This window comes from Galeopterus variegatus, unplaced genomic scaffold (assembly GCF_000696425.1).
Source record: "Galeopterus variegatus unplaced genomic scaffold, G_variegatus-3.0.2 Scaffold86, whole genome shotgun sequence".
NCBI classification, from domain to species: Eukaryota; Metazoa; Chordata; class Mammalia; order Dermoptera; family Cynocephalidae; genus Galeopterus; species Galeopterus variegatus.
The window spans coordinates 986454-1011987 of NW_007726197.1; the positions used below are offsets into that span (position 1 = coordinate 986454).

General features: G+C 39.9%; 1 protein-coding gene across 2 annotated transcripts in view; it reads left to right on the forward strand.

The window, feature by feature from the left end:
• DSTYK (dual serine/threonine and tyrosine protein kinase) overlaps nucleotides 1–25534 on the forward strand; it is a 50857-nt gene that overhangs the window by 14216 nt on the left and 11107 nt on the right. For both annotated transcript variants that reach the window (XM_008580641.1, XM_008580646.1), the window contains exons 2-3: nucleotides 3569–3957; nucleotides 21773–22442. In XM_008580641.1, coding sequence (XP_008578863.1) covers nucleotides 3569–3957; nucleotides 21773–22442 — 1059 coding nt within the window. The remainder of the gene's footprint in view (nucleotides 1–3568; nucleotides 3958–21772; nucleotides 22443–25534) is intronic.

Sequence of the window (25534 nt, forward strand, 5' to 3'; positions counted from 1 at the left end):
TGATATGAATTTTCCTCCAGCCAGAGCTGGCAGGGTTAATGTGTGCCAGCTGAGAAGTCATGCTGTTACCTTCTGGCAGCCCATATGCAGATGCTGTTGTATTAATTACAAAAGAAAACCTGATTAGCTCAGAAGTCCTTTAACTATCAGTGAGGCAGCTGCTCCAGCTCTGAAACAGGTTTTCTTCCTCCCTCCTACTGTCAATCTACAATTTTTAATCTCTTCTTTAGAGAACTGCTAAAACAACACTGTAGGTCCTTAGAGCCCCTGGCTAGTTCAGTCAGCTTTTTGATTTGCAGTTATAGTAGTCCAGGGGGACCTTGCATAATTCAATTCACGTATAATTTAAAATAAGATAAAAAAACAACCAGTCCAACCTCCCATCCCCCTCACATCATTATTCTTTCAACAATTAAAACCTGATGGTAGGGCCGAGCCTGTGGCGCACTCGGGAGAGTGCGGCGCTGGGAGTGCAGTAGCGCTCCTGCCGCGGGTTCGGATCCTATATAGGGATGACCAGTGCGCTCACAGCGCTCACTGGCTGAGCGCGGTGCGGCCGGTCTCAAAAAGGAAAAAAAAAAAAAAAAACAAAACCTGGTAAAGTTCCAGATGGTATCTGGAACTTTAGAACTGGAAAGGTAAATCCTTTCCAACTCCCTCAGTTTACAGATGAGCAATTCAAGGCTCAGAAAGAGCAGGTGGATTGCCAAGGTCACAGAGCTAATCAGTGACAAAGTGTGGGATCAGAAAACCTGTGCCCAGGGGTTGGCCAGTTGGCTCAGTTGGTTAGAGCACAGCCTTATAACACTGTTGCAATCCTCATCACTGAGCTGTGTGCCCAGAGAAGAAGTAAAACCATCTTCTTTCAACTTCGTTTCTCTTCATGCCCTTATTCAAATCTTGTAGACAAGTTGGAGATCAATGAAAAAGCTAAAGATCAGTGGGAGAAGCAAATGACTTGGACAGTGACATAATGAAAAACAGATAGTGATGTCCTTATTGTAGACCTTTTTTTGTCCAATAGGTTGCACATAGAACCCTAGCAGAGTGCATAGAAACAAAATTAGAACTGGGCTCAACTTCAGCCTGCTTTCCCATTACACTAGTCTTTGCTTGTTTTGACAGTAGCAGGTTTATTTGTAGTGAATTTTTAATAGGAAAGAGGAAGGGGGAGGGTGATAATTTGGGTCAGATGGATAACAGCATATGTCTGCTGTAGTTTTGGCTGGTGCAACATGTTTTATTGGCTTTCCTATAGTTGACATTTTGTCACAGAGGTGTTGAGGCCTCTCCCTCTGGTCCTGAAAAGTGGTTTAGTTGATATTCTTCTCTATTATCCACTCTCCTGGCAGTAGCAAGTAACAAAGCTCATTTAGGTTTGTTGGGTTTTTTATTATGAAACAACTTTTATTACAGGAATTTAAAGTCGTTGGTATGAATTGACACTTAGACACCTATGTGAGCATCTGGAGAGGACTGGGAAAAGAGGAAAGCTGGAAAGTGTAGATGAGGGTGAGGACAGTACAGTCTAGTCTATTACCAAGTCTAGCTGGACTTTTCACTGCTCAAGCTGAGACTATGGTAGTTAATTCTGAAAGGCAAATGGGGAGGTCCTAGTCTTTTGACCACGTCTAACTCTCCATGTTGAGATGAAGGAGCTTTTTAGGAATCACAGTTGCTCTTAAGCCATTCATCATGATACTGGACTTTTAGAAGTACTTAATGGATTTGCTTATAGATTTCTATAGACAACTCTCCACAATAAATAGATTCTTACACAGAACTAACAAATGTATAAAATTAAGCACTTACTATGTGTCAGTCATTGTGTTGGGTGTTGAGGATACAGAGAGAAATAGGGTGGTTCTTCCTGCTTTTGAGAATTATAAACAGATCACTAGAATAAACTCTTAAGTGTTGTCTAGTTGTGAACAAGGTGTGAAGGAACTCAGGATTAGCCTGAGGCTACCTGCTAAATGGTTTCAGGAGCAATTGGTTCTGTCCCCTTGCATTTAGATTGTAGGTCAAAGATTAGACCAGTGGTCTGGTCTTTTATTCTTGTGCTTAGTAAATACCTTGCACAGAATTAGGCACTCAGTTAACACTGCTTTTTCAAAGGTACCCATCTTTTTCCCAGGAAAGTGGATTTCCTTGTTTTAGTGTCTGGTGTTGCTGATGTATATAGGCAGATCTGGGTGATGTACTTATATAGACAGACATTAAAGGAAGGGCCTTAGTGAAATGCATAGAGGGGTCTGGGTGAATACACACCTCTTTAACTCTTTTGGTGATGCCATTTGTGGAAGAGAAGGAGGCTGGAGGATTTGAAATAGTAGCAGGGTAGATACAGTCTGAAGTAGAACCCCCTCTTAAATCAATCGGGCATCTCTTGCTTCTTTTACACAAACAAAATAAGCAGCCTACAAATGGTTTAATGTTTCAGTTAATGTCGCCTGAAATTTCAGTTAGGATGTATATAAGTAGCCTTCTCAAAGATGGGCCTTCTTCAGTCCAAGAACTGCATGTCTGTGTCTTTCTGAACAAATGCAAGGCACTGCTACTTAAGAAACTGGGAAGTGATCTAGTTCAGACTCGAAGAGTTTCAGTGAACTAATTTCTGATTCTTTTCCCAAACAAGTTTTTATACATTAGGGAGCTTTTTGTTCCCTCTTGAACACTATTTGAATCAGTTTGGGTGAGCTAGCCACTTAGATTAGTGGTGGCTGTCCTGAAAGGAGAATGTTTTTGAAGTAGATCACATCTCTTTGGAGGTTTTCCTGGATTTTTTCCTAACAGGCAGTTCTTTCCCTTTGTCTTCCAAGGGGTCTTGTCATCCATAAACGGAAGGAATATGATTTGATTAGGAGGTATTGATCTTAGTTGAGCACCCGATGTTTTTAGAAAACAGATGACTTGGCAGCTGGGATGCTGTCAAGAAAGATGAACTGGAAAAGATTCTAGAGCTTATGCAAACTTGAATAACATTTCATTTTGATATGTAAATTTACAGGTTAGTTCATACGTTTAGTTATAAAATATGTCATAGAAATGAGGAAAATAGCAAGCTAAAACTGCATATGGTAGAGAAGTTTAAATGGGCTGTGTATGTTCAAGTATTAGGTCTTCTGTCAGAAGGAAGGCTTTAATCTGGATATATTCAGATATGTTTCTCCTTCGACTCATGTCACAGTTAGTGTAGTCTTTTCCAGCTTTGTCATTTTAATGATCTTGTGTTTGTGATGGAGTCCTTGTATACTCCTCAGACTGTCCCTCCACTGAATGACAAAGAAGGGGGAAAGGAAGATCAGGTTACTGCCACCTTTCTCGGCAGAAATAACAGCTTGTTCCCCTGGGGATGAGCTAGGGATGGGAATTCTACTTGTTGCTTGAAGAGCCTTTTCTAGTTGGGATTTTTCCCTTATGTCTCCTTCAACCAAGAGTTTCCTAGAAATTTCTCCTCTAGGACCCTGACATCCTCATGGGGTCCCTGTGTGAGTCTCTTTCTGCTCCTCCTCACTTTTTTCTCTCCACTCCTTTCTCCTTTTCCACCCTTCCCTTCCTCAACCAGGCCAGATGAGCTGCATTTCCTTCCCACCTAAGGAGGAGAAGTACCTCCAGCAGATTGTGGACTGCCCTCCCTGCATATTGATCCTGGGCCAGGATTGCAGTGTCAAGTGCCAGCTGTTGAATCTGCTCTTGGGGGTGCAGGTGCTTCCCACCACCAAGTTGGGCAGTGAGGAGAACTGTAAACTTCGGCGCCTCCGCTTCACCTATGGAACTCAGACTCGGGTCAGCCCTGCGCCCCCTGGACAGTATAAATCAGTGCACATGCTGGTCGCTCACCAAGGCAACTGGGAGACCGTCCCCGAGGAGGATCTGGAGGTTCAAGAGGACAGTGAGGATGCTGCTCATGTTTTAGCCGAACTGGAGGTGATGATGCACCATACTCTCTTACAGGTACCAATCTTATACACCAATTGTACACATATATACCAGCTCTTCTTTTATTTTGACTTTCTCAAAGTAATTTGATGATGTATACTGTGGGCTCTGAGCAGCAGCTGGTGGAGTCAGAGGAACCTAACTTAGGAAGTTGAAAAACTGACAAGACCATAGCAGTGCCCCTTCCTGCCTCTGCTTAACACATTGCAAGGCCCTGAGTAATTTGCTTGTCTTCTTGCCTGCTTATTTCCCTTTCTAAAATAGAAGGAATGTGTGATACTTATGTCTTGACATGCTTTTACCGAATCCATTTTCATTTCTTAAAAGGACTATATTGCTGGAATTGTCTCTAGCCACATTTTTCTAAAAGGATCAATAAAATATGGATAATTACTGTTCTTATTACAATTGAGACCAAGTAAAGAATTTGCGAGTTTTTCTCTAGTTCTAGCCATTAATCTACTTTTGTTCCATGAGCTGAGGTAATACAAGAAAGTCACAGGAAGGAAATTGTGAGCCATTCCTCAAATGCGTATCTGAGCACATATCTTACTACGAAGAGGTCCAGGTGCCTGCTCCTAATTTGTACTAAGCATACAAAGTGAGGTAACAATTGAGAAGGCTGCTTGGATGGGACGTTGAGAAACCATATCAGCTCTCTTTTAGCACAGTTGAAATGTACATTCTCACTCTTTTCTTGAGGAATTCTCTAGCCTCTCATTTTGTTTCATGTGATTTGTGGGGCTTTCTTAGCCAGTGTTTCTCCGGATCTGCTTTGTTCTCCAGTTGTTTTGATGTAGAACTAGTAATAGACCCCAGTGATTCTAAGTTTAGAACCCCTTGATGCCAAGCCTCAGAGGGCCTTACAGCCTTTGTAGAAATCAGGCACTGCCCTTTCATTGAGTTCCGGCTCCTGTCTCCATTAAATACATAGTGTGATGCTCAGCTTACTGCTGGGAGCATTGCACAGCTACCTGGAAGACTGTTCACACTAGTGAGAAAGATCTTTTTGTTTAGCTCCAGTTACATTTAGGACCAGTGAGTTAGCTCTAAACAGCTCTTCCATTTGATTTGTAAAGTGGGTGATAAAGAAAGGAAACATTTAGCTCAAGGAAACTAAGATTGAATTAGGGGAAATGGGATGTTCATTTTGAACTGTCAAATTATCAAAGCAGAATTTCCGCCTGCCCTCTTATACAATGGTCATTCTTCTAATATGTTACTTTAAAGTCCTCATAAATTAGCCATTTTCACTTTGTTCTAGAATAGGCCAACTGACATGGACCCACACTGTTTTGTATTCCCAGCTTTTTAGTTCTGGGTCCGCTGAGATTCTTGGCTCATAATTCAATAATAGAGGAACAACATCAAGCCTTTAGTATCTGAAACCTCATTTAGTGTTAAAACTTACTCATTTTGCAGTTGGCAGCACATTTCATCATTCACCATGTTCACTAACTATCTTTATATACAAAAGTACTTCTTCCCCATCCTTACCCCCTCTTTCTAGAATGTACATCTACCACCTCCTTTTCTTTTTTCTTTCTTCTTACAAGTCTGATGGAATAGTTGTCTGCCTCAAAGTCACTCAGTCTGATATGTGTGTGTATTAGTCCGTTTTGTGTTGCTTATAACAAAATACTTGGAACTAGGTAATTTATAAAGAAAATGAAATTTATTGCTTATGGTTTCTGAGGCTGGGAAGTCCAAAGTCTATCTGGTGGTGGTGACAGTGACATAAAGGTCTCACATTGCAAGATGGTGGAAGCAGAGAGAGCCGAGAGAGAGAGAGAGAGAGAGAGAGAGAGAGAGAGAGAGAGAGAGAGAGACTGCCTCTCCTCTTCTTTTAAAGCCCTCAGAACCACACCCCTGACCACCATTTTTAATCAACATTCACTACTGCACAGTCCTACAATCCAGTCACCTCTTCAAGGCTCCACCCTTCAATTACCATAATAGGATTTCCCACCCTCTTAACAATCACAGTCGGGGTTAAATTTCTAATACGTGAAACTTGGAGGGACACAATTCAAGCTTCAGTGAGTTTGGGGGGGGGCGTAATTCAATCCACTACAGTGTGTTTATTTTTTTTTTTTTCCTGTGAACACCTGTAAGAGAAGGAATAAAAAGCATCAGAGGTGATTAGACTGGCTCAGCCTGAGATGGGATTCCTGCAGCCTAGCAGTGGTGTTTCATTTACTGTGGCATTTATATAGCTTCAGTCGTTCTCCTCTTATCAATAGCCTGTTTATCCCCACCAGGTGCTTTCTGGCCCTTTGGACAAATGTACATGTCTCCTGGCAGCCAGATTGCCATACAGTAACATGGTTATTGGCTCATGGTGATATCTGGTGGGGTGTATTTCAGATAACTGAGATAGACTAATACTTTCAGGCAAGGTCAATGACTTCCAAATAAACCTTTTTTTTTTTTTACTATTTTTAACTCTAGTTTGAGCGGTATTCTCTTTATAACCCTTGATTTATAGCTATCAGTGAAAAATAATCGGTTTTTAATATCATAGGGATAGTGATATTAATTTTTCAGCAGGTAATGTTTTTATAGCCCATAATCATTATAAAGGATCATAAAATGACAAAAGTTTATGCAAAATTTTAACTCTAAAGTTTACTAAACATTGTTTTTTACTAGAAAACTAGCTTCTCTCAATTTTTGCCGAGTTATTGTCATTTATTATGGTGGCTTATAAACCAAAATTTGTAATGTGCTATTGACCTTTAGTTAAATACCATATCGTCTCTTGAGTGTATCCAGACTAAAAGATATGGGTTGATAAGTAAAAGGTAGGAAAGAAGATGGGGTGAGGTCCTCAGGACAAGAAGATACTGTTGGGAGGAGGGAGTGTATGGAATTAGGCCAAAAATGTTCATTCCAAGTGAAAAGAAACAAGGGTGGAGGAATATGTATGAGGTAGAGAAATAAAGAATGGTATTCTAGAGGTATAATTAAAATAAAGAAACCACTATTTTATGGGGAAAAAAGGGAAAGTGAAGTGATGTATTAAAAAAGGATGTGAGAAGTTTAGGCAAATAACTAAATTATAAATTCTTCATAGGCAGTAATCCTTTGTTCTTTGAATTTAACATTTCTTTCACCTTTTCCCTCATACTAACATACATAGTGAAATGTAACCATCCTGCATACATTGCTCTTTGCCAAAAAGCCTGGGAATACCTATTATAGGCTAATATACCTATTAAGGATATGTGCAGTTTAGAGGCAAGACTTTATTATTATTATTATTTTGGCGGGGAGGTGCAGCTGGCCAGTATGGGGAGCCGAACCCTTGACGTTGGTGTTATCAGCATCACAGTGAGCTAAAAGAATTTTTTAAATCCCTGTGCTTACCATAGTAATCTTGCTATCTCTTAAAAGAACAGGCTGAAGCTGAGGCTGTGTGTTCTAAATTCACCATCAGTGATTCATCTTTGGCCTTCCAAAGATTTTTCTTTGGGGAGAAAATCTGACAGAAATTACAGTCTTAATCCTCCTCTTTTGTCATTTTCCTTCACTAGGGTCCTATCTACCTCTTTCCTGCACCAAATGACTTCCCTTCTGTTTTTACTGTCTCAAAGATTTGTTTCTGTTTCCTTCTGAATAGAAGATGGCAGGGGTAGGGAATCTTCCCTGATGAATCAGAGGTTGAAAGTATTGTCAACAGGCGGAAACTTGTTGGGGCTATTAAAAATATTTTCTTTTTGACTTCTTTTGTGATATCTCAACCAATCCTTGGAGGATATTATCTTGCTTTATAGCAGAGCCTTTACTTTGTAGCCAGCATATACTTTCTAGGATTGTTAGGATCCCTAGAATCATCTTATCCATCCTTATTTTTCTTTCAGAACTTCCCTAACACCAGATCACACAGTGATTGACACACAGGACCTTCAGTGACTATTTAAACATAGTCTTTGTAGTTAAATGGATCTGTATTTACATCCTTGTTTTGTCACTTAGTTGTGTAACTTTGTTCTCTCATTTGTAAGACAGGACTCATAATCCCTGTCTTTTAGGTTTGATATGAGGCTTTTAATAGTCCTTGTCTTTTAGGTTTGATAATGAGAGAATATGTGTAAAACACGTAGTACAGGGTCCCGCACAAAGTAAGCCAGTTCCCTACTCCCTGTGAATGAATAAATCAGTGTGAGAAGATTTCCTACTCTCTCCGTCACCCATCCCTTCCCTGACAACCATCCATGTTGGAACTCCTCACTTTTGTCAAACTTAAGTCCTTGCTCCAGTTTTCTTGCAGTTATTATTCTGCTCTTATTAGAGACAAAGTTGTGCATAATTCATTATGATTTACTTTTGTAATAAAATGAAAGGAGAAAGATGTTATGAAAAGGTAAGTAATACAGAAGTGCATAAAAGTTAAAAGGTAAAGTCTTCCCTCCTTCCTCTTTTCCTCTTCTCCATCCTACTATTTTGTCTCTCTCTATTCATGAATCTGGTAAGTGGTAAGAGAATAAAGCTTCAGATTCATACTTTTATCTTCATCTGTGGATACTGGGATATTTGGCTATCTACAAGGTAGAATGAGCAGAGGCTGTTCAATACATTCTTATCAACTCGTGTGTTACCTAATTCATTGTATTGTGAAATACAGAGAAGATAGTTAAGATCCTTAAAGGCTTCATGTTTATGAGTTGAAACTCAGAGCTAAAGCCTTTGATTTTGGGTGTTTGGGGTTATAAATGTATTTCCACTTTTAGCATGATGGTCTTGTGCTTTCTGTGGCTAGCTTAGGGCTATGTTTGTGATTATATTTTTTTCCAAGTCTTGTGTCTGGCTTCTGAGTTACCACACTGATGCTCTTACTAGGTAGGGGGATGAGCTTGTATCTATTTTATATTGACTGCTCTGGGTTGGCTTCACAATAATCCCAATTTCTTAGGAGACATGATATAGCCTAGAAACCCTTTCAGTTGCAGCTCCCCCTTAGAGAGTATTTGTACCAATAAGAGTCAAGGTATTTTTTATAATATAATGAGAATAGAGTGGAATTTTCCTTAATATATAATTAGTACCTAAGAGTGATAGTGAGTTCAGGGAACTATATAAAAATGAAAAATAATCAAACCTGTTTAAACACAAACCTGAAAAACCTCCCAAGTGTCCTGTGAGAATGGCATGGGAGGAGAATTGGAAGTAAAGATAGCTAGAATGTGGGAACAAGGAGTGAGGTTGAAACTGTGAAAATTACTGAGCAAGGGCAAGACTGTTATATAGTCATGTACTTTCCTGTGTGATGTAAATTTGAGGCTTCACAACTGCAGAGAAATCAAAGACATCTGCTGCCTACCAACTTTATCCTGAGCACATAACTGTTTTCTGTTTGAATCATCAGTTGGTATAATCATCCTTCACAATAATTGAGTTTTAGTAATGTGCCAGGTATTAGTTTGTTTCTGTTGCTTATAACAAAATACCTGAAATTGGGTAATTTGTAAAGAAACAATATTTATTGCTTACAGTTTTGGAGGCCAGGAAGTCCAAAGTTCACGGAACACATCTGGTGAGAGCCAGAACTTCTTTAGTGGGGAGTTCAGTGATGCAGGTGTCATATGGTGAAAATGGCGGAACAGAGAGAGAGCTAACTCCTCACTCCTTCTCCTTTTCAGGTCCTCAGAACTATGCCCATGACCACTATTAAACTGTCAACTTATTAATCCATTCACTAGAGCATGGTCCTCACAATCTAATCACTTCTTCAAGGCCCCACCTTTCAATTACCATAATAGGATTTCCCACCCTCAACACTGTCACAGTAGGGGTCAAGTTTCTAATACATGGACTTTGGGGGACACAATTCACTCCACATCATTCTACCCCTGTCCCCCAAAGTTCATGTCCTTCTCACAGGTAAATACATTCGTTCTATCCCCAGTCTTAACTTGTTTCAACTCAAAAGTTCAAAGTCCCATCTGTGAAATCAAAATAAGTTACGTACTTCCAAGATACAATGGTGGGACAAACATAGCGTACATATTCCCATTCAAAAAGTGAGAGAAGGCCAAAATTAAGGAGTAACAGGTCCTAAACAAGTCTGAAACTCAGCAGGGTAGGCATCAAATCTCAAAGCTGGCAAATCATGTACCTTGACTCCATGTTTGGCATTCTCTGCATACTGGTGTGGTTGTTGGGTCCCCAAGTCCTCAAATAGCTTTGTTCCGATGGCTTTCCTGGTCTCCAACCATGCTTCAGCTCTCACAGGCTGGTGTTGCACAGTGGTAGCTCCACAGTTCTGGGGTCTTCACGGTGGTCCCACTTCCAAGACTCCAAAAGGCATGGTGCTGGTGGGTATATTCTGCTGCAACTGCAACCCTGACACCATGTTTCCACCTAGCATTGTTCCAGTGAAGGCTGTATGTGGTGACTCCACCCCTGTGACAGATCTCTTTCTGGGCCCCCAGGCTTTTCCAAATATCCTTCGAAATCTGGATGGCATAGCTCTGGATTCTGTAAGCCTGCAGACTTAATATGTGGATGCTGCCAAAGCTTCCAGTTTATATCTTCTGAAGCTGCAGGTCCAGCAGCACTTGAAGCCAATTTAGCCATTGTTGGAGCAGCCAAAGTAGCTGGAGTGCTGGTGTGGGGAGCAGCATCCTGAGGTAACCCTGGGCAGCGAGCCATTGGAGGGTGCCTTGGGTCTATTCCTGTAGACCATTCCATCTCCTCAGGCCTCTGGGCCTTTGATAGAAGGGGCAGCCTTGAAGATCTCTGAAACACCTTCAAAGTCTTTTTTCCATTTTCTCAATAATCTCTATCTTCTGTATTAATCTCCTTTGCAAATGCCCACTGGGCTACACCATTGACTTCCTCTTCCAAAGACACTATTTTACTCTTTACATTGCCAGGCTGAAACTTTTCCAATTTTTTGCCCTCTGCTTTCTTTGGAATTATAAATTCTGCCTTTACATTATTTCTTTTCTGCCATAACTCAGTGTAGGCTGTTGCAAGTAGCCACGTAGCTTCCTTGAATGCTTTGCTGCTTAGAAATTTCTTCCCCCAAATACCCTTTGTCAGTACCTTTAAGTTCCACATTCCATAAAACTTTTGGGCATGAACAGAATACAGCCACATTCCTTGCCAGTTTATAGAAAGGGTGATCTTTGCTTCAGATTCTAATAAGCTCCTTCTCATTTACATTTGAGATCTTCTCAGGATGGCCTTTACTGTCCATATTTCTATCAGCATTCTGGTCACCACCTTTTAAAGCAGTCTCTAAGACGTACTAAACTCTCTTCACTAACATTTAGGCTTTTCCTTGACTGTTCCTCCAAATTCTTCCAGCTTTTCTGCCCAATACCCAGTTCCAAAGCTGCTTCCACATCTTCAAGTATTTGTTATAAGCAATATCCCATTCCAGGTACCAATTTTCTGTATTAGTCTGTTTCTGTTGCTACTAATAAAATATCTAAAACTGGGTAATTTGTAAAGAAACAATATTTACTGCTTATAGTTTTGGAAGCCAGGATATCCCAAATCCAAGGAACATGATTGTCTGATGTTGGCCTTCTTTGGTGGGGAGTTCAGTGATACAGGGTGTCACATGGCAAAATGGCCGAAGCAAAGAGCTAATCCTCATGTGCTGTCCTTTTAAAGCATTAAAAGAAGGCAGGATCATGCCTGGGGTCCTAGGCAGGAGCTGTGGCAGCCCCCACTGCCTGACAGAAGGCAGGAGTATGATGAGAGTCGTAGGCAGGAGCTGCAGGCAGCAACCCCTCTCAGTAGAAGGCAGGAACACACCCAGCGTCCTTGGCAGGAGACACAGGCAGCAACCTCTGCCCGGCAAAAGGAAGGAGCATGCCAAAAACGCCTCTTCTGCATGGGTGGTCCACCAAAGACACCACTACAGCCATGGCTGCTGCAAAAGCAGCTTGCAACTACAGTAGCAGCTGCAGCCACTGTGTAGTTGGCTTGCCACCCACTTGACTGCATTGACACAAGGAGAGTCACCAGCGGAGACCAGAAAAAGAAGAGGAAGTCTCTCTTGAAAGCTCACTCCAGAGTACTGGAAGAAGCAACTGCTCTACCAGATGACCGGGCATCAATGTAGAGATATGAGAAATATGAAAAACCAAGAAAATATGACACCACCAAAAGAATACAGTAATTCTCAAGTACCAAACTCCATAGAGAAGTAAACCCTTGACTGAAAAGGAATTCTGAGCAACACTCGTAAGGAAACTTAATTGAGATATGAGAAGACTCAGACAACATAACGAAATGAGAAAAAGTATCCAGGATATGAAGGAGGAAATTTACAAAGCTATTAATACCTTAAAAAAGAATGTAGCAGAACTCCTGGAACTGAAGGATCCAATCAATGAAATAAAAAAACATAACTGTGAACTTAAGCAGCAGGTTAAAGCATGAAGAAGAAAGAATTTCTTTTTTTTTGTTTGTTTGCAGCTGGCTGGGGCAGGGATCTAAACCTGTGACCTTGGTGTTATAAGGCTGAGCTCTAACCAATTGAGTTAATTGGCCAGCTGTGAAAAAAAGAATTTCTGATCTCAGAGATAATCTGTTCAAAATAACCCAGCTCGATAGAAAAAGAAAAAAAGAATTTTAAAAATGAAGATCTAAGAGAGCTAGCAGACAACCTTAGGGGCACAAATATCTGAAGCATGGGTGTTCCAAAAGGGGAGGAGAAAGGAAAAGGCATTGAATACCTATTCAATGAAATAAAAATGGAAAACTTCCCAGTATAAGGAGAGACACAGAACTTCAGATCCTGGAGGCTCAAAGATCTCCTAACAGGTTCAATCCAAAAAGATCCTCTCTGAGATACATTATAGTCAAACTGGGAAAACTCAAAGACAGAGAGAATCCTAAAAGCAGCAAGAGAAAAGCGTCAAGTCGTCTGTAAGGGAGCTGCCAACAGACCAACAGCAGACTTCTTAACAGAAACTCTATGGGCCAGAAGAAAATGGGGTGATATATTCAGAGTACTAAAGAGAAAAACTGCCAGCCAAGAATACTGTACCCAGCAAGGCTATCCTTTAGAAATGAGAGAAAAATATTGTATTTCCCAGACAGACAAAAACTGTGGGAGTTCACCACCACACGACCAGCCCTACAAGAAATCCTCAAGGGAATCCTGCATCTGGAATCTGAAAAACTATAGTCACTACCAGAAAAGAAAGAACAAAACCCACTGGTAGAACAAAAATGCAAACAAGAAAGAGAAAGAAACAATCTTACCACCTCAAAAAACCAACAAACATCCAAGGCAAACAATAAAAGGGAAAGGAACAAAGGATATTTCAAACATCCAAATAAAAATCAATAAAATGCCAGAAGTAAGACAATACCTTTCAATAAAGCCCTATATATAAATGGGTTAAATTCCCCACTCAAAAGACATATACTGACTTATTGGATTAAAAAGCTAGACCCAACTATATGCTGTCTTCAAGAGACTCAGCTCACCTGTAAAAACAAACACAGACTAATAGCAAAGCCACAGACTAATAGTGAAGGGATGGAAAAAGATATACCACATAAATGGAAACCAAAAATGAGCAAGAGTGGCCATTCTTATATCAGATAAAATACGCTTTAAGCCAAAAGCCATAAAAAGAGACAAAGAAGGCCACTATATGGTGATAAAGGGATCTATCCAGCAAGAAGACATAACAATCATAAATATATATGCACCCAACACTGGAGTACCCAGATATATAAAGCAAATGCTATTAGGGCTAAAGAAGGAGATAGACCTCAATATGATAATAGTAGGGGACCTGAGCACCCCTCTCTCAGTACCAGACAGATGATTTAGGCAACAAATCAACAGAGAAACACAGGATTTAAACCACACTTTAGACCAATTAGACCTGGAAGATATCTATAGAACTTCTTATCCAACGACTATAGAATATACATTCTTCTCATCAGCACATGGAACATTCTCCAGGATAGACCACATGTTAGGTCACATATCAAGTCTCAACAAATTTTAAAAACTGAAATCATTTCAAGTATCTTTTCAGACCATAATGGATTAAAACTAGGAATCAATAACAAGTGAAACTCTGGAAACTTTACAAGTACATGGAAATTAAGTAAAATGCTCCTGAACGACCTTGGGTCCAAGAAGAAATTAAACAGGAAATCAAAAACTTTCTTGCAACTAATGAAAATATACATCATACCAAAATCTGTGTGATACTGCAAAAGCAGTACTAAGCAGGAAATTTCTTGGAATAAATGCTTACATCAAAAGAATAGAAACATTTCAAAGAAACAACCTAATACTACACCTCGAAAAACTAGAAGAATAAGAACAATCCAATCCCAAAATTAGTAGGTGGAGATAATTAAAATCACAGCAGAAGTAAATGAAATACAAACCCCCAAAATGATACAAAAGATCAATGAAACAAAAAGTTGTTTTTTTGAGAAGATAAACAAAATAGACAAACCAAATAGGCTAACTACAAAAAGGAGAGATGACCCAAATAACAAAAATCAGACATGAGAAAGGAGACAGTATAACCAATAAAACAGAAATACAAAGAATCATTAGAGACTATTGTAAACAACTATATACCAACAAATTTGAAAACCTGGAGGAAATAGATAAAGTTTTGGACACACAAAACTAACAAGACTCATCCAAGAAGAAATAGAAAACCTGAACAGACCAGTAACAAGCAATGAGATTGAAGCAGTATTCAGTAGTCTCCCAACAAAGAAAGACCCAGGACTAGCTGGCTTTACTGTTGAATTCTACCAAACCTTTAAAGAGGAATTAATACCAATTTTCTTCAAACTATTCCAAAAAATTGAAACAGAGGCCACTCTCCCAAACTCATTCTATGAGGCCAGCATCACATGATACCAAAACTAGACAAAGATACAACAAAAAAGAAAACTATAGGCCAATACCCCTGAAGAACATATATGTAAAACTCCTCAACAAAATATTAGCAATCAGAATTCAGCAACATATCAAAAAATTATACAACACGATCAAGTGGGATTCATATCAGGGATGGAAGGATGGTTCAACAGATGTAAGTCAATTAATGTGATACACCACATCAAAATAAAGACAACAACTATATGATTATCTTAGTAGACACTGAAAAAGCATTTGACAAAATTCAACATCCCTTCATGATAAAGACTCTCAGTAAGTTAGGTATAGAAGAAAAGTATCTCAACACAATAAAAGTCAAATATTACAAACCCACTGCCAATATCATCCTGAATGGGGAAAAGCTGAAAGTTTTTCTCTTAAGAACAGGAACAAGACAAGGATGCCCACTCTCACTACTCATATTTAACATAATATTAGAAGTACTACCCAGGGCAATCAGGCAAAAGAAAGAAATAAAAGACATCCAGATTGGAAAAGACAGTCAAACTTTCCCTGTTTGCACATCACATGATCCTATACATAGAAAATCCTAAAGACTCTATGAAAAAATTCTTAGAGTTGATGAGCAATTTCAGTAAAATTGCAGGATACAAAATCAGCACCCCCAAATCTGTAGCGTTTTTATACTCTGATAATGAACTAACAGAAAAAGAAATCAAGAAAGCAAGCCTATTTACATTAGTCACCAGAAAAATAAAATACCTAGGAATCAATTTAACCAAGGAGGTGAAAAATCTCTATGATGAGAACTACAAACACTGCTGAAAGAAATTAAAGAGAACACAAAAAGATGGAAAGACATTTCATGTTCTTGGATTGGAAGAATTAATGTTGTGAAAATGTCCATACTACCCAAAGCAATCTACATATTCAGTGCAATCCCCATCAAAATACCAATGACATTTTTCACAGAAATAGAAAAACAAAAAAACAAAAAAACAATCCTAACATTCATATGGAACAATGAAAGACCCCCATAGCCAAAGCAATCCTGAGCAAAAAAAAAAAAAATTAAACCAGAGGCATTACACAACCTGAGTTCAAATTATACTACAAAGTTATAGTAACCAAACCAGCATGGTACTGGCATAAAAACAGATACTTGGAGCAATGGAACAGAATAGAGAACTCAGAAATATCAACCCTCATACTTACAGCCAACTGATATTTGACAAGGGCAACAGGAACACACATTGGGGAAAGGATGGCCTCTTCAATAAGTGGTGCTTGGAAAACGGGCATCCATATGTAGAAGAATGAAAGTAGACCTGTACCTCTCATGATATACCAAATCAATTCAAAATGGATTAAAGACTTATATATAAGATCTAAAACTATAAAACTACTAAAAGAAAACACAGGGGAACCATTTCAGGAAGTAGGATTGGGCAAAGACTTTGTGAATAAGATTCCAAAAGCACAGGCAACAAAATAAAAAACAAACAAATGGGATTATAACAAACTAAAAAGCTTCTGCACAGTAAAAGAAACAGTTAACAGCAAAAAGACAATCTGCACTATGGGAGAAAATATTTGCAAACTATGCATCTGGCAACAGATTAATATCCAGAATATACAAGGAACTCAGACAACTTCACAGTAAAAAAACAAGTAACCTAATTAAAAAATGGTCAAAGGAGCTGAATAGGCATTTCTCAGAGGAAGACATACAAATGACCAACAGACACATGAACAAATGCTCAACATCAGTAAGCATCAGAGAGGTGCAAATCAAAACCATGTTGAGATATCATCTCACATCAATTAGACTGGCCATTATAAAAAAGAGAATAACAAATGCTGGCAATGATGTGGAGTGGAGAAAGGGGAACCTTCCTATACTGTTGATGGGGCTGTAAATTAGTGCAGCTGTTATGGAAAACAGTATGGAGGTTCCTCAAACAACTACAGTTAGATCTGCCATATATGATCCACCAATCCTACTGCTGGGTGTATACCCAAAGGAATGGAAGTCATCATGTCAAAGGGATATCTGTATTCCCATGTTCATTGCAGCTCTATTTATAATTGCTAAGAGTTGGAACCAACCTAAATGTCCATCAGCGGACAACTAGATGAGGAAAATGTGGTAAATATGCACAATAGAATACTACTCTGCCATAAAAATGAATGAAATTCTGCCATTTGCAGGAACATGGATGAACTTAGAGAAAATTATGTTAAGTGAAATAAGGCAGGCACAGAAAGAGAAATATCACATGTCCTCACTCATAAGTGGGAGCTAAAAAAAAACAAAAACAAATAAACAAAAAAAGAAAGCTACAACAATCACAATAATTTGTTGAACTTTCAAAAGGAGAGAATGGAATTGAGGCCACCAGACGTAGGAAAGGGGAAGAGAGAGGAGTGGCTAGTGAGAAATTGGTAAAGGGCCACAAAAAAAATGATTACATTGTGTAATGAAAAATATAGTAATGAAACATATAAATAAAGCCCTCAGAACCACGCCCATGACCACCATTAAACCATCGACTTATTAATCCATTTACTAGGGCATGGTCCTCACAATCTAATCACATCTTCAAGGCCCCGCCTTTCAATTATCATATTAGGATTTCCCACCCTCAACACTGTCACAGTGGGGGTCAAGTTTCTAATCCATGGACTTTGGGGGACACAATTCACTCCACAGCACGCCATGAGCTATGAGTCAGGAGTGTCCACACCAATGAGCACCAGTATTCTTAGGAAGTGGTCAGCCTTTTTCAGTGACTGAATGTTTGCTTCTTGGCATTTAAAATAATGTCATTTTAAATCAATAACAAAACCAAAGAGGTGTAGTCTGGTGTTTGCAGAATGGCAAGCTTCTTTTGATTGCGTTTTCTTAATCCTGCCAGAAAAATTGATGGTAACAGATCAACTTCTGAAAAACTCCAGGGACTTGTGCACAATGCATTCTGTAAGAGAAATCTCTTCAGGAATTCACTGTAACTCAAAATGGGAATTATAGGATAACTGTCAAAATTCTCTGAGAGTCTTTTTTTTTTTGATTGATTTAGGAGCAAAATGCTTACTCATTGCTATATTCTTGTAGTAGACACAAATGGCAATTCCAGATAAATGTGTGGGATAAAATGTGTGGGATGTGGGTTGAAAGAGAGAAGATTTTACATATGCTGATTGAAAGTGGGGGTTTTTGTGTGTGTGTGATTGGCAGCTGGCTGGTATGGGGATCCGAGCCCTTTACCTTTGTGTTGTCAACATCATGCTCTAACCAAGTGAGCTAACCCACCAGCCCTGTGAAAGTTGCTTTGACCAAGTGGTAAAGGCATCATTTCTTCATTAACTAATTCCATGTTTATTTATTGGATGCTTACTAAGTGCCAGGCACTGTTTCAGTTGCTGGGAAAGGATACAGCCTTCCATGAAACAGTCTAAGATCAGATTTTCCTCTCAGGTGGCCATAATAGGGCCCAGAACAGATCTGGTTCATCTTCTCTATAGTAATTATTATTTTTCACTTCCTGTCTCCAGGAGACAGTGCTGGCTTCCTTTTTTGTTTATAACCCCATCGGGCATGAGTCATCCCTTCACTGTGAGTATTGCAGAATAGCAAATCACATTCTAGTCTAATCTGTACTGCTGCCAGGGTCTCAGCCAGCAGCTCTTTGCTTGTCTTCTGACAGTCATGATAGAGCAGTCAGACCAGCTGCACAAGTTAACTGGGGAAGGGAGAAGAAAGCATGGTATCTGTTTCCTATTCATTTTTGTTTTTGTTTTTGGTTTTTTTTGACCGGTAAGGGGATTGTAACCCTCGGCATGGTGTGGTCTGCACCATGCTCAGCCAGTGAGCGCACTGGCCATCCCTATATAGGATCCGAACCCGCGGCCTCGGCGCTACCAGTGCCGCGCTCTCCCGAGTGAGCCATGGGACTGGCCCCTATTCATTTTTGTTTGTATAAGATATATTCAGGAGTGGACAGCTTCTTTCTAGGTGCCAATGTATCAGGCCATACTTTACCATTAGAAAGCCCAAATCCATTTTTAAAAAAATGAATTTGTGCCCATGGGCAAATAAAGTCACCTGATCTCTTAAAAAGGGTATTGGTCTTCCAAATGGACTTTGCAGCTTTGGCTGATGGTTCTGTAGCACATACGAAATAGTCTTTGACGAAAACCTGAAAATTTTAGCGTTTTAAGAAAATCCCGAAACAAACAGAATTCTCCCTGAAAATTTTCTAAACAATACTTTGAATATTTAGGCTTTCTTTCTATAAGTTTGATTGACTGATTTACATCTTTTAAAAATGTGCATATTTAGGACAGTTTTCCAATATAAAAAATATTTCCACCTATAATTCTCTGCCTTAATATAACTTGTCATTTCTTGGGATTCTTTTTATTCTTTATCTAATTATCATATGTGATTATAATGCTGGTATTTATGCAATTGTATGTTCTATTTTAAACCTTAAAATTTCTTACTTACCAACTTTTTGAATATGCCTCACTGAGGTGACTCATTATCTAATAGCATGTGTGACTCAGGGTAGTGAAAGGGGGTTTGTTTTGAACAGCAAGATGAGTGTCAGACTACTCTTCCAACCAGAAAAGTTCCATGTGATTTGAGGCACAGATGAAACAGCAAATTCTTTCTTGGCCTAGGCTTGGGTAGACAGTAGATGAATTCACGCAGTTTTTGCTCAAATTACAAATGGTGAGATTCTAAAAGCATTTTTAGCTTTAGGAAGTTCAATGTGGCCAGGCAAATGAAGGTTATATGACCTACCTGAGGATAAAGTTTAGTTCTTTGTTGGGAAAGAAGGTTAGACCTCTGTGCTTTGCTGAAAATGGAAAAGATAAAAAAACAAATAGAATACACACACATCGAGTGTCAGTGTCAATGGAAAAGAGGTACTAGACATAATAGGCTGACATTTCCCAGTGCTTTCTTACTTATCTATAGAAGGATATCAAAAAGGAAAAGTTCCCCTGTTTCAATTTTTAAAAATATTTTATCAATACTGGTCAAATAAGGTAAGGAATGAATATAAATATTACTCTGAAGGAAAATGAAATGCATCTCTTTTAGATTTCAAATAGTAAAGGACACAAACTTGAGCAGATTTGTATTGAGTTCTTTTATATCTCTGTAAAATATGCTAGAATTATGTGGAGGATTGATTTGAGTTTGCAGATCCCTGAAGACATTAGAAGTTTGTGTGCCTACGATGGTGATATAGGCGTGGGTCCCCAGTCAACCCCTTACGTCTGGAATGCCAGGAAAAGTAGACAATTCCAGAGAGATAGAGGGGCAACCTATGCAGCAGATGGATATACTCATATATGCTCTTAAGTGCTTTGAAACTCCTCAGGAAAGAAGTAGGACACAAAGAGAAACTACAGACTAGGAAAAGGACCTGTGGAAGGTTTGTTTCTAAAGATCATTCTTGAAACTCACTTTAGGAACTTGGGTATATCAGTTAGAATTGGGCTCAATTGTGTGTAACAGAGCATCAAAAAAAAGAAAAGAAAAAGAAAAACAAACCAGGAACTTAAACAAGATAAAAGTTAATTTTTTTTCCTCACATAAAAGAAGCCAGAAGCTAGGCAGCTGAGGGTTGGTGTGGCAGCTCTCTGGTCATCAGGGATGCTCTTTCTTTTTGCTTCATTATCCTTAGTGCTCACTTCCACCCGCTGGCTTGCCTTAGGGCTGCTGGATGACCACTCCTGCTCTAGGTAAGGCAAGCCAAAGGGCGTACTTCCTGGTAGAATTAACCTACCTTCCCCACAGAGAGTTTTCTGGAAGCCCCACCCACCTATTGGCCACCCCTATCTGCAAAGAACACTGCTTTCTCCAATAATGTGGGGGCTAAATATTGGATAGACAAACTTTAGTCTCTGTCATACCAAGTGATCATATTCTTAAAGGAATTACCAAGACTTAGGTGGTTAAGATTTTGGGATACCTGCAAACTCTTAGAATAGGACAGTAATACCTGGCTTTTAGTTTGCCCCTTAATTGATTGATTCAATAGTATTGAAAATTTACTATGTGCTAGGTGCTGGAGTTACAGTAATGAACAAGGTAGACATGGTCCCTGCCCTCAAAGAGTTTACAGATTGATGGAGAAAAAAATGAGTTTTAGGGCCGGCCCGGTGGCGCACTTGGTAGAGTGCGGCGCTTGGGAGCACGGCGGCGCTCCCACCGAGGGTTCGGATCCCATATAGAGACTGGTCCGCTCACTGGTTGAGCGCGGTGCGGGCACAACACTGAGGGTTGCGATCCCGTTGCCGGTCCCAGTACGGGCACTACACTGAGGGTTGCGATCCCATTACCGGTCACCAAAAAAGACAAAAAAGACAAAAAAAAAATGAGTTTTAAATAAATAAATTATAAACGTGTTAAACATTAAGAAAGGGAGTAAAGCATGCTTGGGATTGTGTAATAGGAAAGACTGTGTGGGTATGACATGACATACATATTGAGACTTAAAGGATGTTTGGGAGCTAGCCGGGTTTGAAAGGTAGGGATGAGGGTGTGAGAGGAGGGCAAGAGGGGGAGGAATGTTCCAGGCAGACTCACTCCCAGTCTGATAATGTCCATAACAGTTTCTTTTTCTTCCATTACTGGTCTTATTTCTTTGTCAGAGGGAATCTATGGGAATTTTTAGCCACAGAGGAAGGCAGGGACCAGGTTCTCTTTATTTGAAATGGCTAAGGGGTCTGCCATCCTTTCTGCTTATTTGTTTTTCACTCTCTCCAGATAGGTGCCTGCCTTTGTAGGCTGCACCAGGTAGTGCTGGTAACCAAGGAAGGAGGTGGACAAATGATTGGGGCATACTGAAGTCCAACTGCTCCATCATAGATCTGGACTTTGGTCTCAGTGTGGGACTTTGGGGAGGCAAGGATTGGTTCTGACCCTAAGGTGATAATATGACCCCCTTCCCCTTCCAGGAAGTGGACATTGTGGTAGCACCATGCCAAGGCCTCCGGCCTACAGTGAATGTTCTGGGAGACCTGGTGAATGATTTCTTGCCTGTGATAACCTATGCACTCCATGAAGATGAACTCTCTGAGAGGGATGAGCAAGAGCTTCAGGAAATCCGAAAGTATTTCTCTGTTCCCATATTCTTTTTTAAAGTGCCAAAGCTGGGCTCGGAGATAATAGACTCCTCCACCAGGAGAACAGAGAGTGAAAGATCACCACTTTATCACCAGCTAATTGACCTGGGCTATCTGAGCAGCAGTCACTGGAACTTTGTGGCTCCTGGCCAGGACACTAAAGCTCAGAGCATGCTGGTGGAACAAAGTGAGAAGTTGAGACACTTGAGCACGTTTTCTCACCAGGTGCTACAGACTCGCCTGGTAGATGCAGCCAAGGCCCTGAATCTGGTGCACTGTCATTGCCTTGACATCTTTATTAACCAGGCCTTTGACATGCAGCGGGACCTGCAGATTACTCCCAAACGTCTGGAATATACTAGAAAAAAGGAGAATGAGTTGTATGAGTCATTAATGAATATTGCCAACCGAAAGCAGGAGGAAATGAAGGATATGATTGTTGAGACACTTAATACCATGAAAGAGGAACTTCTGGATGATGCTACCAACATGGAGTTTAAAGGTAGGTTCCAGAGAGCTTGTTGGGGTGCTGAGACTACAGGAACCTCTAACCTTTTTCTATCTGGAAATTGAGCACATTAATTCTTAAAGCAGAGGCTGGCCGGTTATTGCAGCTGGTTAGAGCTCAGGCTTATAACACTATGGGTTTGGATCTCTGTACTGGCCAGCCGCCAAAAAAAATAAATTCTTAAAGTTAGAGGAACCTCAGGGTAATCTCACCTATCCCCCTGTTATCAGTATCAGCAGGAGTCCACCTTATATCATTTAGCCAAAGCAACCTTTCCTGCTTTCACAGACCTTCCTGGAAGATTCTACTGTCATTCTTTCCTGAGACCATAAGCCCAATTTTTGGTAAATTCATTCTGATAGCTCTCTAATCTCCACTTTCTGCCTGTTTCCTCCTGACCCTAAAGAGCTGGAGAAGAGCTGCTTGAAGAATGTCGTGCTTTAACCTTTGCTCCTTTGGTATGGCCTATGCTGCTTTATTGGTTCTTCTTTTGGTCTCATGGTCTCATTTTCTTTTCAGGCTGCTCCTGAAAACCAACTAAGGAGGATTTCCTAAAGTAGTGTTTTTAGCTTTTCTGGCAGTCCCGTTCTTCACAAATGGCCATTAATAAAATTAGGTGAAAGTGATTGGTTCAGGTCTTTTGGTGTCTGATGCTGCTGACTTTGTATACTGACTATGTATAAACCACTGTGCATGAACGTTAGCTCTTTTAATTAAAATGACATGGTTTGCAGGCACCCTTTAGATTCTCAATCATGGGTACACATTCAAATCACCTGGGAGGCTTTTGAAACTACAGATGCTCAAGATCACTAAAGACCACCCCAGACTAATCAGGATTTCTGACATGGGACATGGCATCATTGTTTTTCAGAAATAACTTCACTAGGGTAGGTTGTGCTTATTACCATTTTCTAGATGAAGGAACTAAAGCTTAGAAAGGTTCAGTCTAAGGTAACACTGCTAGTAAATGATAGAGGCAGGATATGTATCTAGACAGTCTGATTCCTGAGCCCATACTCTTAATTTCCATGTTTTACTGCTTCTTAATCTGTTCCCAATATTAATGCCACCTTCTTCCTAGTACCCAGCTTCAATACCTCAGCATGGTCTTTAACCGTCTTCTTTCCCTTGTCCCATGTCTAATCAGTTGCCAAGTTCCAGTGGGTCTTCTTCCATATTTTACCTGTGCTTTTCTATTCTTTCTTCTTTAGCCTAACTGAACTCTTATTACCTAATTATCTCCCTGACTTCTTTCTTTCTCCAGTTCATCTTTATTGGCTCCTTATTTCTACAGACTAAGTTAAACTCCTCCAGCTAGTACTAAAGATCTTCCAGGGCCGGCCTGGTGGCACACTGGAGAGTGCGCCGCTTGGGAGAGTGGCGGCACTCCCGCCGAGGGTTCGGATCCCATATAGAGACCGGTCTGCTCACTGGTTGAGCGCGGTGCGGGCTTCTTTCTTCTTTAGCCTAACTGAACTCTTATTACCTAATTATCTCCCTGACTTCTTTCTTTCTCCAGTTCATCTTTATTGGCTCCTTATTTCTACAGACTAAGTTAAACTCCTCCAGCTAGTACTAAAGATCTTCCAGGGCCGGCCTGGTGGCACACTGGAGAGTGCGCCGCTTGGGAGAGTGGCGGCACTCCCGCCGAGGGTTCGGATCCCATGTGGAGACCGGTTCCCGCTCACTGGCTGAGCGTGGTGCGGGCGCAGCACCAAGGGTTGCGATCCTGTTGCCGGTCAGTAAAAAAGACAAAAAAAAAGATCTTCCAAAGCCTAGGCCTTACTAACTTTTCCAGTCTTATTTCCCACTGTGTGCTTTCCTATAATTTCTGTCTTGCTTGTTCTTACGTGCTCGCTGTCCTACATACACTCCCTTCACTTTTTCTTTGCTTGTGCCCTGCCTTAATTCAGAAATGTCTTTTATTTGTCTGTGAATTTCCGAATCTTATGTATCTTTCAGGGACTCTCCCAAATGCCATTTCCCACAAAATTATCTTTAATTTTCTTAGCTGATAACAATTGCACTCATCTGAACTCCCACAGCATTTCATCTGTAAATTATTTCTGGTATATTTCACTTTCTATCTTTTATTATAGTTATTTATGTCCTATTTTCTAAAATCCTGGAGTTGAAGGAGAATAGGATCTGGATCTTATTCACCATCATATCCCTTGCAGCAAATAACATAGATTCTTGTATACAGTATATCTTTGGAGGATGAATGACTGCATGAATAATGATACCTAGCTATGTCATACTTATAAGTACAAAAATATAGTTGACTTTAGCAAGCATAGGATGCCTGATTTCCTATAGGTTTTTCTAAAGATGAACAGATACCTCTTTTAGTGAATTCCCATTGCAGGGAAGAGTTGCTGAGAAATGCTCACTTGCAATGACAATCTTAGGAAGTCTTCTGAGTATTTAATTAAAGACACTGAAGCATCAATGCCAGTATCATAATGTACCTGATGAAGGGAGGTCAGGGCAGTTAGGTTGGACAGACAGTAAAATATTTGATTGTTAAGTGTCAGGCATACCATGTCTGGTATCTGGGAGACAGTGGATAGCTAGACAGATGTGGGAGTGATTGAAAACAAGTAGATCAAATGTCTAGGCCTGTTAACTACATTGTGGAATTGTGGATCTATTTACCTAGATGGCTACATTTTAGACATGACTTACAAATCCAGTTTTTACCTTGTTCTAAGTCCTTTCTGGGTATCCTAGAGGTAATTATAAGCAGATTTAGAAGAGAGCTACTACATATCCTATATGGCAAGATTCCTATTACTGTTTTTTGTTTGTTTTTACATAAGGGTAATGCATTCACGCTGTGTATCATGGTATATACATGTTTTATAAGATTTTTTTTTTAAAAGATAAAACCTACATACATGGTACTTAATTCAAAGGTATCAAGACACTGCCTCCAGTCATCCAGTTCCCCTCCGTATATTCTGCACCTTGCTTTTTCACTTAATGTGTATTTTAGAGAGCTCCCCATAAATGTGCATACAAATCTGTTTTCTGGTGGATACCTTAACTTATTTAACGATTCTCCTATGGATGGACATTTA